The 14,874-nt window shown below is 36.4% G+C and overlaps 1 protein-coding gene across 1 annotated transcript in view; it reads left to right on the forward strand.

Annotated features, from left to right (window-relative positions):
- LOC140154954 (N-acetylneuraminate (7)9-O-acetyltransferase-like) overlaps positions 1 to 14,347 on the forward strand; it is a 33,301-nt gene extending 18,954 nt beyond the window's left edge. The window contains exons 11-21 of the mRNA XM_072177616.1: positions 248 to 472; positions 1,781 to 1,889; positions 2,233 to 2,322; positions 2,810 to 2,929; positions 3,469 to 3,625; positions 4,312 to 4,391; positions 7,356 to 7,460; positions 9,073 to 9,213; positions 9,499 to 9,576; positions 10,646 to 10,738; positions 11,684 to 14,347. Coding sequence (XP_072033717.1) covers positions 248 to 472; positions 1,781 to 1,889; positions 2,233 to 2,322; positions 2,810 to 2,929; positions 3,469 to 3,625; positions 4,312 to 4,391; positions 7,356 to 7,460; positions 9,073 to 9,213; positions 9,499 to 9,576; positions 10,646 to 10,738; positions 11,684 to 11,947 — 1,462 coding nt within the window. The 3' untranslated portion in view covers positions 11,948 to 14,347. The remainder of the gene's footprint in view (positions 1 to 247; positions 473 to 1,780; positions 1,890 to 2,232; positions 2,323 to 2,809; positions 2,930 to 3,468; positions 3,626 to 4,311; positions 4,392 to 7,355; positions 7,461 to 9,072; positions 9,214 to 9,498; positions 9,577 to 10,645; positions 10,739 to 11,683) is intronic.
- The last annotated feature ends 527 nt before the right edge of the window (positions 14,348 to 14,874 follow it).

Genomic DNA, 14,874 nt, shown 5'->3' on the forward strand with positions numbered 1-14,874 from the left:
TCACAAGAAGGCAAATGGCCCCTAAGGCCACCAGCGTCAAAGAGCCCAAGAAGAAAAACGATCTGATTCTGATGAGTCACCAGTGGCAGCAAAATTACAGCGCTTTGAATCCTCTGAAAAATGCGCTATATAAATCCAGAATGCGATATACAAATCCAGAATTTATTTTAGTTATTATTTATTTACATAAGTTACTAAAATAGTCTCGCAAATTCAAGGAATTAATGAAATAACTTGTTCTTTCCAGTATTGTGATGTCTATATTGCTAACATGTCGTCGTCGGAGCTTTGTACAGTCAGAAGAAAGCACTCAGGAGGAAGGGAGCGAGCAGGACGGCATGGTGGTAATAGATCCTGAATCAGGGTCAGTTGCCACAGCGCCGAGTACCAAGTTGTCTGTGCAGAATTATAAGCTGATAGTGGCTCTAGCCAAATTTGGGCTGATTATGATGTACTTTTACATATGTGATAGGTAAGTGTGGTTACTACTCCCCATTCCAGAATAATACAGCACTAATTTTTTGGGATTAAAAAATTATTATTAAGTTCTGCCAAATGAAACATATCTCAATCCTAATCATTCATTTAGTCCTAACTGAAGATAAAAGAAAAGGTTCATATTTCTTGGAAAAAAAAAGAAGCCAAAAACATGCATTTTCGGCATGTTTTCTGTCAATCGAGCCACAAAATTCACAGATTTGGAACAAGCCTAAGCATTCAAAATCTTGAGTATATGCCAAAATTTTGCTCTAATTTTAACTTATTTGTGTTACTGTAATTAATTGGTTGGTTATAAGAATGAAACATGTCTTTTTCAAATATTAAAATGCATAAACTGAAATTAGTCTTAGTACAAGTCTTTGGGCTGATTGTCACAGCATACGAAAAGCACCCTAAAAATGCATGTTTTTGGCCCTTATTTCCAAAAATTGGCCAAATATTAAAATTTGACTTTTATTGCTAGTTAGGACTAATAAAGGATTAGGATTTAGCTATGTTTCATTTGGCAAAACAGGATGATATTTTTTTAATTCCAAAAAATTAGTTCTGTATTTTTCTGGATTAGGGAGTAGTAAATTAATAGTGGTAAGGCCAAAACAATTATACAGGCTCTGTCAAAATTGTTGGTACCAACATATAAGAAATTGCCAAGAAAATAAAAGACCCATCAAAACCTACCAGTTGTCTTCAGAAATGAAAATTGAGATTTAAAACCAGGATAAAATGCAATTTTAGCTTTAAAATTACACCTTTCTTGTTAAAATCAGAGACAGAAAAAAATGTTTTTTGAGGTGAAACAAGCTCAAATTTCTTTTCTCATGTTCTTTCATTGTTATCTGCAATTAATGAAGCCTGCCGACAACTTGTTGGTTTTGATATGATGGGTCACAAATATAAATTTGATTACAAGTGAAATGTAAATGATACCAATTGGAATGGTATATAAGTACTACTTGATCTGTAAGTGAACAAAACATTTCATAAATATTGGAAATGTACATGCACCAATCATTTTAAAATACCCTGTAGTACAAAGTTGCCATAAGCATTTTGACTCTTTTTATATGGAGTTATTTTTCAAAATTGAGATTCCTTCAACATGTAATGCAGGTTTACGTAATAAATATCATGAATACACCACTAACGAGTTTAGCAAACAAGCTTTGCTCCAAGAGCACTACATGTGAAAAATATCTCCAATATATTTGTTCTTGTTTTCTTTTCTTTCTACTGAGGAGTTATTGTTATGTTATTGATATATTCTGCATGTTTCTTTCAGAACGGACATCATGCCCAAGGAAAACAAGTACTACCATCATCTTCATTTCTTTGTGCCATTAGTGTATGCTGCAATCGTGGGCGTATTCTTCTCAAGAGATGTTAAAAAGGTTAGTGTTATTGATCCAGGGATTTATCTCATGTTTGAAACATAACCTACATAATGTCAAATCGGAGGCCATTTAGCTCAACAAACCTGTTACAGTCTCTGATAGTTTCATGTTTTGCTTAGTTGAATACCAGGCTAGGGAAAAAAATCTGCATGTATTATACACATTGAGAAACATAAAATTGTCTGTAAATATAGCAAGATTTCTTATGTTGGGCATCTTCTGTAGTTGAGAAGGTAAAATGCCCACCAAATACCAAAATGTCCCAGGTAGGAGCTCCATGTATTTCCCACTTTAGTGTAATGGTAGTGGTTTCTAATAGGTACTTACATTGTTATTTCAGCCAACCTTTATGAATGTACAACAAACAACAGAATGGAAAGGCTGGATGCAGATTTTTATATTAGTATACCATGTGACTGGCGCTAGCTCAGTAAGTATCAGGCATCACAGGCTGTTAGTTTCCATGTAAAGTGTATTTTGTGTAACATCTCAAGTGACAGTCACTTCAAATCATCCTGAAGTCATGTGGTTTAGGAATACCATGTGACATGAGGATGATTTGAAGGGACTATCAAATAGTGGGAATGATGCTGTTGTTTATGTCCGCCATTGCTAGACAAGGCAATTGAATGATTGCAGAACGAGTTTGTAATCCAAACTATCCGCTCTCTACTGAGGATTTTTTTGTTCAAAATATATCTGATGTAAAAAAGGATACAATGTGGCATCTAGAGATCGCAATTTTGTTAAAAACATGTGAAAGTGGGAATGGCTAATGGCGATCGCTAGTCATTCTCAAGTTGTTGTTTTTATACAAGGCTACTCACATCAGTGTAATACATAAGCATGATCCTTTCAGCATTTTGAGTAGTGTAGATAATGTTTCTGATGCTATCTTGATTTTGCTTTCTCTACAGGTTTTACCAATCTACATGCATATTCGTATTTTAGTGGCTTGTTACATATTTTTAACAGCATATGGGCAGTTTTATTCAAGCTGGGTGAAAAACCAATTTGGTTTTGTTAGGGTTTGTACTGTAAGTATTCAATGGGCTATTGCAGTTAAATACATACACCCTATGGAAGACATGACATTAATCTTGGAACACAGGGAGTGTGAATTTCAAAGGGGGTTATGTGAATGGGTGACTGCATTTGATATCTTCACCCTCTGTGTGGGAGATTAAGGTCATATCTTTTATAGGGGATGGATTTCATCTGGATATTATAGCCCACTGTAGATAGTTTAGCTAGTAAATGATTCATCATATGAACTGGTCAAACAACATCAACAGAACAAATGGAAAGGACCAGAATCAAGACAATGCCTTTTAAGTTTGAGATGACTGCTACTATTTATTGAACCAAAATAAATCTGAAATGTTGAAAAAACCCTGCAGGAATATTAACTAAATTACTGTGCATGTTTTTCTTTTGCACAATATCATGTCTGTGACAAGGACCCCCTCTTCAATGCAATTGTTTCAAAATTGTCCATACTTAGATCGATTGGGGCTCCTGTGCCCTTATGAGGCTACGTCACTGACATCATCTTTGTTATTTTACCCACATACAGGTTATTTGTCGTCAAAATCTGCTGGTGTTCTTTCTATGTATTGTGATGGATCGTCAGTATCAATTCTACTATTTTGTGCCTTTGGTAACATTTTGGTATGTGCTGATTTATGCTACCATGGCCTTACCGCCTAGAGTTACTCAGGAGTCTGCACAAGGTAGGTCAACAACAGCAGATCTTTTGCAGATTTGTAACAAATTTGTTGTATTTTATAAACACTAAAATTCAAAAAAAAAATTTAAATCATTATGGTCTTCAAATTTGTTGATTTAATACTGGCCAAATTTTATTTAGGCCTATATGATAATATATTTTCAAAGTCTTTCTAAATCATGTAAATGTGAGCTTAATTCTACTCCCAACTCTCATACACCTTCTCAGGTTCCATTATATAGCCACATTATAAATTGAAAATAAAAATCATCAGGGCAAATATAATATATGAACAGGGTCCTGTGGGTCTGGTAACTTGTAAAATAGGCTGAAAATGAAAAACAAATTGCCTCTTATCTTCGGATGACCTATCTATAGTGGGAATTCCAATTGAATGAACGCAGCTTTTAATAGCGTGACAAATTTTTGCGTACACTGCGTGATGTGCGCCAGCGTGTGCGACTGTGCGTGAGTAACGCTAAAGTGAATCAACCATGCCAACGCACTCATGATTGGTTAGCATTGTATCCAAGGTCGTATGCGTTCGCGTTGTAGTTTGAAATACGCGATATACGATCGCGGTTGGATCGAGTGCAGCTGTTGAAAGCTGCATTCATTCAATTGGAATTCTTACTATAGGATCGCTGTCCCTATTTTTAATTGTTGCTTTGTTTCTTCTATTCCATACAGAGAACTCTACTCACTATTTGTATATAGTGATCAAGTTATGTTGTCTACTATGTGTATGTGTTGTTTTGTCAATGACTGAGGTAAGTAGTAACTAACAAAAGATTTGAGCAAGTTCATTTCATTTCCTGAAAGCTGTAATTTATGATTTTGGAATGTATTTTGATTGGCGCATGGCATGGGTTCAAGTGGCGGATGAAAAAGTTTTAAAAAATCAAAAAATCTGTGAATGTAGCTTTAGTAATATGAATTTAATAAAAAACACAAATATAGAACAGGCTTATCTCACAACTATCTCCAAGATATAATGAGGATATGTACAACTTCATACGTCCCAGATTTTGCCACAATTACCAAATCTTCAACATTCCACTTCAGCTACTATAGGTAGGTGAACTAGCTTACTCTTATTTGTGAACTGCTACCAAGAAATGAGTGTAAAGTCGCAAGTTGGAAGTTTCGAAACGCTTAGGCTACTGCTTTGGTGTTCCTTGTTCAAGCCAGAAGTATGTCTGCATGTCATTTGTGAATGGGGCACAATGTGCCATTCACAAAGGACATATTACTGGCTTGTACAGGTGCATGGCAAACATATAACATCAACTCATTCAGCCAGGATGTCTCAAAACGACCAACTTGCATCTTTATACTCATTTCGTTTTAGCAGATCACATTTATCAATTCAAATAACACTAACATTGGTCATTTTTTTAAATTTGTGGAACATTAAACTTATAATTTTAAAGAAATTGTATGCTAGGTGGGCTCTCTGTAACCCCTTTAAAAGCCTAAAACACATACGCTTCTGGGGGTGCTGCCAGGGGCCGGGGCCCTTGTGTGGGCCCCTGGACCCCACCACGCTGTTGCTTTGTTCTATTTGGTCAGTGGCACTTTTTATCATGTGGCTTGTGGTAACACTTCTGACAATCTAACTGAGGAAGCATGCTGTAATACATCTATCACTGCTTCATAATATAATTACAGAAGCCCTCATGCATATGCAGAATTGGTAGATGCTATAAGATTGTGTGTTTGCAATACAGATAGTAAAAGAATTAAGATACCAGTTATGTTCACCCCTGTATATCCTAAATAAAGACAAATATGTCAAAATTAAAACCAGCAGCTATGGCGCTAGTTATTTTTTTCACAAACGCTTTGCGTACAAATCAATAGGGCATTCAATGGAGCAAACTGCAACTTTTGAATTTGCCTCTCCCTTGGGATTTTGGATCACTATATCTTTATTTATTTCCAATTTCTACGAATAAGGTTTAAAACCGAGCTAAAAAATGCAGCTATTGTCTGCTGGTTCTAATTATGACATATCTGTCTTTGTTTAGGATACTAGTGCACCTGCGGCTGTGAGAGCCCAGATGCTGTGAGAGCACTGGCATGATAGCGATACTGTTTGACCCCAGATGACCTTTGAACTCGGATGACCTTGGTGCAATTTTTTCATGCTCCCTCAGTCATACTGAAGAATTCCACCTATCAAGTTTAAGCCCAATAGGGCAAAGTTTAAATTAGCCCCTACATGACCTTTGACCTCGGTTGACCTCAATTTTGTTTTATGCGCATATATTCCCCTCGTATCAAGGATTGCACCCACCAAGTATGAGCCCGATAGGACAAAGTTTGAAATTCATGACCTTTGACCTCGGATGACCTCCATATAATGTTTTTCATGCTCCCCTCATACGAAGGTTTCGACCCACCAAGTTTGAGCCCGATCGGACAAAGTTTGAAATTTTGACCTTTGACCTTGACCTCCGATGACCTTCAAAAACCCCTTGGCCAACATGCTTTTTCCAATACCTATCTATATCCGAAATTTCAGCGCGATGCGTTGAACCGCTGCGAAACGCATAGCCGGACAGACAGATAGAGAGAGACCGCTTATTATGTTGCAGCAATGCATTCTGGGTAGAGATTACAGTGCATTTCAAATTGGATTTCAAATTGGGCAGATAGCCAAAGGCTGGATGGGCTGGATGAAACATGTCCAGAGCTGCCCAGTACACATATTTGTATCCACTTGCTGCTGTTTTTGCTATCCAGTTGGGGTATTTTCCCCCCCAGATGACCTTTGACCTCGAGGGGCCCTTGAAAACCACCGGTCAACATGCTTTTCCCGTTACCTATCCATATCCGAAATGTCGACTTGATGCGTCGAAGCACGGCGTGAACGCATAGCCGGACAGACAGACAGACAGAGAGAGACCGCTTATTATTTTATTAGTACTAGTTCACCCGTAGCTGTGAGAGGTAGCTGTGACTGAGAGCAACTGATCGAGCCCTGGCAGCATGATAGCTATGTTGTTTGACCCCCAATGACCTCTATATGACCTTTGACCCTAGATGACCTCTGTTTGATGACCTTTGACCTTGGAAGATCTCAGTTTTATTTTATACATGTGTTTGAAATTTAGAAATCATTTTCAGCTATGAATGCTGGGAAGACATTGCAGTGTTCACTGTTGTGAAACGTCTGACAGGTGGCCAAATATTTCTACTTTTCTTTTTATGCACAAACTTGGCTGCTTCATTGCTTCATGGTATCCAATTGAGGGAATCATTTACATTTTCCCCAGATGACCTTTGACCTCGAGGGCCCTTCAAAAACCACCGGTCAACAGGCTTTTCCCGATACCTATCCATATCCGAAATATCGGATCGATGCGACGAAGAGCGGCGAAACGCATAGCCGGACAGACAGACAGACACACACACTTCGCTCATTATTTTAGTATAGTAATACAAGGGTATAATTCAAAAGGTGCAGTTTACTGGGCCTCATGGAAGAACAGAGGATACCTTAAAATATCCACTGGACGAGTAATCCAGGCAAAAGAAGAAATAAAACAAACAAACAAACAAACAAGGGTAAAAATAACTGGTAGCTTAATTCTTTTGCTGTCAGTATAATAATACATGATCTTTGTGTATGCAAATGGAGTATAATTACATTGCACAATGGTCTTTAAACTAATCACAAATTATATGAACTAAGAGACACCTTATATAATGTCTTTATTGTTTTGCAGGTGTTTTTCTACAGACTTTTTAATTGGTGGCCTGCGATCAAGTTGTTTGGCTGGCCTGGTGATTCCTTATATGAATGGTGGTTTAGATGGCAACTAGATAGATATGTAAGTATACACCTTTTCATACTGAGTAATTCTGCTAAAACCCTGAAGCATGAAATAATTTCCCCTATCGCGCGCGCACAAAAGTACATCTTCAGCATCATGTACATTGCGAAGTTCCAATGTGTAACAGGTATCATAACTACGATGAACTTTTGACGGTCAATTTAGGACGAGAGAGGTACTTTTGCCAAGGATACTCAACATGCAATCAAGTGTGTGTTGGTAGTGTTGTGTAAGAGACTGACTGTGGAAGAGGTGATATGATGCACATAAACAAAACGATCTGTAAAAAAATTTAACTGACAAAAAATTACAGATATTTGTCATCTCTTCCATTAGCATCTTATTGTGAAAAACTAAGTAGCTGAGGTGTTAGCTCAATATGCTGGGAAAATATTTCTTGCGATGACATGACTAACACTAAAACCCAGGGAGTGTGATTTCAAATGGGGTTACCTGAATGGGTGAACATTTGAAATCTACACCCTGTGTGGGAGATTAAGGTCATGTCTTCCATGGGGCGAATGGATTTCAAATAGAATAGCCCATTACTGCGTACTGATGAATACTGATTACCTTATTTCATTCAGGGAGCAATAGTAACACCATGACAAAAGCTAAACATTTGATGACACTGCCCTCGACTGAACATATAATACAAATGTGATGCGATCAAGCGAAATGAGTCTGATATCGATCAAAATCAAAATTTCATTTTCAATTTTATTACATGAGCCATTTTCAGAGCTATATGTTGCTGAATATCCCATCATTATGGTTTCAGAGATATGGCCATTTTAGTGTTGATCAGAACAATAAAATACAAAGGAAGTTGAATACTGTTATTGGGTATATTTCAAAATCAGTATTCCCGACATCCGACTCATTTTGCTTGATCGCATCACAAATATGTTTATAGTTTCCTTGGGTTGATCAGTATGAGAAAATGACAACACTATCTTATGAGTGTCTACCCTGGGATGTATACAATATAATACAGTTTGTCCACTCTGAAGTACAAAGTGACAACGCGTGTGTAAACAGTTCACAGTACTGCGTCTCTGCTGAGGTATGTGCGCCTTCAAAGTCGGCACAATGTGTGCGTCTGCGTCGGTACTTTGTACTTCAGAGTAGACTGACTGTAGTTTGCCAGGTAATTATAAGAGTATGTAAAATGAGAGAGGACATGGTACATAGATGGCTCAGGTGGCTTTGAAATACAATTTTGTACTTGACAATAAATTTGCACCGAAACGGTCAAAAAGATAAATGAAAGTTATGTAAAAGATGTAAAATGAAGCAAATTAATTTATCAACAAGAAAATATTTAACTGGTGATTTTTGGATGTAACATATACTGACATCACTGCCTCATGTTGTGGAAACCAATGGACTATAGCTCATCACTATGAAATATATGTGATAAGGCACCGATTCAAAATGAGAGTGTCGCCTACCGCGGGCACACCTTCAATATATAATGGTCAAAATCTCTCTATATATTTACTACGCTGTCATCTACCAGCCATGATCTGAGGGTGGATTGTGACAAAAGAATTTCATAACCATCAATGATTAACATTGTTCCTTGATACCTTTTTTAAAATTTCAGATTGTTCCCTATGGGATGACCTTTGCCCTCTGCTACTGCACCCTTCAAGTGACGGGGAGATTAAGAGATACAACTCCAGAAAATCTTTTGCCAGGTGGTGCTGGCTTAGTTTTAGTTATATTAGGAATCATTGGAGTATTGGTAAGCAGGAACTTATTAAATTACACTAAAATCACATGTAAGAATACAAGATAGCAGTGAGGAATTAGCATACAGGTCAACGATTTTAATCTTTTCCCAGTTCCTTGAAAGATTTGAATATCTACACATTATCCCCATCTATCCTCATCTGGACTTGAAGCCCTGAAGTAAGGACAAGCAAACTATTGCTTACTGTAAAGGTTTGATTGTCTAACACCACAACTTACATCACATACTGGTCCTTGTATACTTATATGATTACTACTTGTGTTTTGTATTTTGCAGACATATACCATACATTCTTTCAGCTGCCCAAGCAAGCCGTCTTGTAATTCTGTCCATACATATCTCAGTGTCTTTCCAGTAAGTAATTTAACTTAGAAAGGTGATTGATAAACTCATATATAACACCCTAAAATTCAGTTTTTTCAAGACCTTCGTAATGATTCTTAAAGTTATATGGCCATTTCATTTCAACCCTGATATTTCTATCAGAGATATTGAAATTTCAGGTTCAATCAATCAATTTGCATTCCTTTTTTGGACCTTTAAAAATAAACATCTCAAAAAAAGTAACTAACCCCCCTTAAATAATGGCCATTATTCAAAAACGGGCTATTGTATTACAAATCAGTAAAATGCGTTGGAAGCAGAATTTATTTCTGCGCATTTTGACACCTCATTTGATACGATAGCCTAGAAAACAATAAAACACCAGTCAATTTAATGTAGTGAGGTTCAGATTTGAAAGTTGCACTTACATACAAATTTTTACAATAGAAAAACACTCGGATATCATTTCACAGATTTCCTTCCATTACACTGAATACAAAATCAATACAATTTACTGCAACTTTCAAATCTTGGGTTACATTGATTTAAATGTACGCTATGACGTCAATATTTAGTCAATTGCTGCAAATGAGGTGTCAAAATGTGCAGAAATAAATTCTGCTTCCAACGCATTTTACAGATTTGTAATACAATCACCCGTTTTTGAATGATGGTCATTATTTAAGGGGGGTTAGTTACTTTTTTTGAGATGTTTATATGTGATGTGATCAAGCAAAATCAGTCAGAAGTTGGAAATATTGATTTTGAGAAATAGTCAAACAAAGGAGGTATTTCCTTTTGTTTCCTGTTGTTTTGGAAACTCATCTTTTGAGCTGGTTTTTCCAAATTCAATGGGGTTTTCTGCAAAATGTAGCTTTGCAAATGCTGTTTACAATCCTATAAGAAACTGAAAAGTGAATATGTCTGACTTCAGACCGATTTTGCTTGATCACACCACATATAAAGTCCAGAAATGAATGAATGAATGAATGAAGATAGATTTGGTAATTAGAAAGGTAATATTTCTATTCTGGAGAGGTGATTGTTATTCATCCTTCAATGGAATCCTCACTATCTGTTATTGTTTATTTCTCTTCAGATCACTGGTTTCATCTTATTAAGAAATACTTTAGGTTACATCCGTTCAAGATATAGCTACTTTTTTGCCTGGTTTGGAACAATATCATTAGAGGTAAGTTGTTCTCTGGCTTCATCTTTTCAAGAAATGTGATCAGGGTCCTGTTTCACAAATACTTACAAATGCAATCGATCTTTCAAGTGATTTATAAGGGTTTATTTATTGTAAATCAATTGTGAAATGCAGACCTGTCAACTGTCCCTCATTTGGGTTTTCCAAAGTGAAAAAGAGGGACAGTCCTGCTTTCTGAAAATTTCAGTGATGGCAAATTTAAATGTAAGAACAGCAGAAAATGATGCAAATTTCACTTCTGCTATAGCATTCTCTTTAGTCTATGACTCGATTGTGATAAATTCAGACCTGTAAAACCTTCCCTGAATTCTGAAAGTATTGTACACCTCAAGTCTTGAACTTGTCGTACCTGATTTGTGTATGTTTACAAGGTTTTGGCCTCAATGTCCCTCTTTCTGACTTCGGTAGGTTGGCAGGTCTGAAAATGGCCCTAGCTCCAAACCCAGCATACACAAAACGTGTTACAGAAAACGTTTAAATGTCTGGTTATGAAGAGAATAAAAAGCATCATGTTGGGGGCCTTATCTCAAAAAGTTTGAAAATGGTGTATATCACTTTATGTATCTGAACTCTTTATCATATTTGTTACATTTTACTTTTAAACATACAGAGAAGCCTGACATTTACAATACTAAATGACCTGAGATAATATAAGCATTTACTCTCCATGAGTATATTGCTGAATTGTTCATAATACCGTATTGGTCCGAGTATAGTCCCACCCGTTTTTTATGGGAAAATTTTTTCAAATTGGGGGTGGGATTATACTCAATTTCAAAAAATTTTTTTTTTTTTTTTTTTTTTACAATTTCTGAAATTTTTCAAAAATGGGGGTGGGATTATACTCGAACATGGGACTATACTCGGACCAATACGGTAAATCGGGTTTTCAGATAGCTAACATCTTGTTTCATATTCTGTTGACAGCTTTTTATTGGTCAATACCATGTGTGGTTAGCACAGGATACAAAAGGTGTACTGGTGCTCCTACCAGGATTCCCATCCCTCAACATTGCCGTGTCATCATTCATCTTTGTCTTCATCGCACATGAGATAGCTAGTCTGACAGGGGAAATTACCAAGTTAGTGATACCAAGCGAAACCAAAGAACTCCTCAAGAGACTGCTCATGTTTGTTGTCTTACTTTTATGTTTGTTAGGATATTCATCAGTTTATGATCTACATGGATAATGGAGTAGCAATTATGTTGCCTTTTATACAAGGAGTCAACACATTTACCCTAGTGAAGTTGTAACTTGTTTAGTCCGTGTAGATTTTTTGATGGAGATCCTGATAGTTCAAGCACGGGTATAACAAATTTTATGATAAAAATCGTGACATGGATGACATTTGACCCAAGCTGCTGAAATCAAGTGCGCTAACATCAAACGTGCTAGCATCAAACGCACTAACATCAAACTTGTGAACATCAATCGCGCTAACATCAATCGCGCTATGTTTTAGAGCTGTACCTGGCAGTGTGGGACTATATTTAGAGTTGTCAACACTATCACTCTATGTTAGAGTCTCCCAATATGAGCTGAGATGAGCTCCCCCGTGACAGTCTGACACACAGTTCCTAAATCACCCTCTGTTTCCCACAATTTGCTACTCTTTTGATATTGAATTTCATGTGAAAAGGTAACAAAACGTTTGTGATGTCTTAATAAGGAGCAGTATTCAATCAAAATACCTGGATCAATGTTTGTATTTTCTTTAGATATTTTCCTGAAATGTTGGCAACTCAGTGGGAAGATAAAACAAAGTTTTGTAGAAGTGGACTGCAATGTGTTGGCAGACGTAATGCTGGTAATTTGTACTGAATCAGTACAGTGCACACCCAATTAAAAGGAGTTTTTATTGGGAAAGTGTGGTTGTAATAATTATTGTTCTTGTCATGCAAGAACCATAACATACTTTTGTTTGGTTACTGAACCAAAATGATAACACTGCAATGTGAGTGGTATTTTGTTGCTATGCCTTACACGCCAGGTGTGAACTCCTGGGCTGCATATGTTCCACAAGTTATATAAAATATACAGGCAAGAGCAACAATAAATATTTGTTTTATCACTTTTGAAAATTTAATTTCTGTATTGCAATAAGGACTTAGGAGTCGCTGTTGTTTGTTTTGTATTGTTTTTGTTTTTTTGCTTTTTAAACATTATTATTAATATAAGCATTCGGTGCCTTAATTTACATTATGGCTGAATTCATTATGTATTTATATGATGTGTTATCAACTTATCATTATGTATAATTATGTATTTTATTTTATTATATAATGCGAAATATTACACTCATTTGATCATGCATATAACAGATTAAATGGATAATCAGATTTTGTGCACAAATAACAACTCAAGTCTATTTCCTAGGTGACAACTCTCTAGTCCGAAGGCTCTTTAGTCCGAAGGTTTGCTAGTCCGAACACGTAATTTACCATTCGCTAGTCCGAATTCTGAAAAAGGTTCGCTAGTCCGAATATCGGGTTCTCTAGTCCGATTATATAGAATAAGGCTCCCTTACCCTAACCCTAAACCCTAACCCTTATTCTATATTCGGACTAGAGAACCTTCTGACTAGCGACCCTTCGGAATAGCGACCCTTCGGACTAGAGAGAAGTCACAATTTCCTAAGCATGTAAATAACCCACTCTGTCTGTCAGTGTAATGTGCAGGTGTCTACTGCTAAACTAGTAAATACTATACCATTCCATGCCAACCTCACTCACATGTTAACAACAAATCGGAGGTAATAAAGTATGGAGGTAACAGATGTTGTCTTTATTTGATTACTCTCACATTTGCCATTTGTCTGCTTAAGTAGCACATCTATGTTCCGAAAATGTAGAAATCCTGAATTTTGATGATTTTTAGAATGCTCTGATTTGGAAAATCACTATAGAAAAATTATTTAATTTGTGTACATCTTGGAACATTCAACTACGCTTGTTACTCCGCGACTAATCATGCTAATACACGAGCGTACAATGCTACTCTACACGTCTATATATGCGAGGTTATCCGCATACAACAGCTAACTACGCACAGCCACGCAAAGAGTATGTTCCACGATGTACACAAATTAAATAATATTTCTATAATAATCCCTTTAAGTGAAGTCACTTTTATTTTAAAATAACTTTTCAGTAAGTTGTTTATAAGTTAGAAATGATAATTAGAATTAGTTTAACTATCGCACTCTTTAAGAATAATATTAATCTCTATCCCTGATTAGTCAGATTTTTAAAATTGGGCTTTAAAGCTAGCTTATGGTTACCTAGTGTCATGAAAAAACAGATCTCAACAAATATGCCATTTTCTTGAAAAGTATTTGCTTATGCTTTGCAGTTTGAAATTTACAGTTTATCTGTTAGTTGTTATTTCTGGAATTATTTAATACTAAGATATGGCTTTTAAAGAAAAGGTACATGCATCCACATGCTTGACTTCAGATGCTGCAGTTAAAATGTGAAATGGCCCATATATCAGAATTTCAACAACTCCTCCTATACCTGTGTATGAGAGCCAACCGTCGTTAATATGTGATGAATCCACACTTTGACAGTATGTGTGAACGCAAATTAACGGAAGTACACATACGCGTTAGCGCATAAAATGCCTGGAACTTGTGTGTGCATTTATACACGCTTACATGTTGAATTCATTATTTTGGACGAAGAGGCTAAACAGTGCCATTTTCTTCTGTAATTTTATTGACAGAAAAATCATTGATCTTGTAATTCTTTATGAAATAATCCTGTGAGTTGGACAATACAATCTTTAGCTTGGTTTCGTTGCTGAAAGGGATTCAATCATGTTTCACCATTTTCATCACTGTTGAACAACTTGCGTCCGATGCGTCTGCATGGTTTACTTCGCCTGGGCAGTTTAGCTGCCCTCACAAAGTAAACCAAGCAAGAGAGTAGATTTTAATTAAAGATGTTTTTCAAAATGCTTTTAAGAGACCGGTCACTATTTACATGGGGGGGATTTCAAAATTTTTCAACAATAATTTTGTGTTCCTTATTATATCACTTTGTTTCCATTCAAAAATTTGCATTCCTCCCTTTATGAAATCTTCCATTCCCCTGGCATAAATAATGACCACTCCCT

The sequence above is a fragment of the Amphiura filiformis genome, chromosome 6, assembly GCF_039555335.1.
Source record: "Amphiura filiformis chromosome 6, Afil_fr2py, whole genome shotgun sequence".
Classification (NCBI taxonomy): Eukaryota; Metazoa; Echinodermata; class Ophiuroidea; order Amphilepidida; family Amphiuridae; genus Amphiura; species Amphiura filiformis.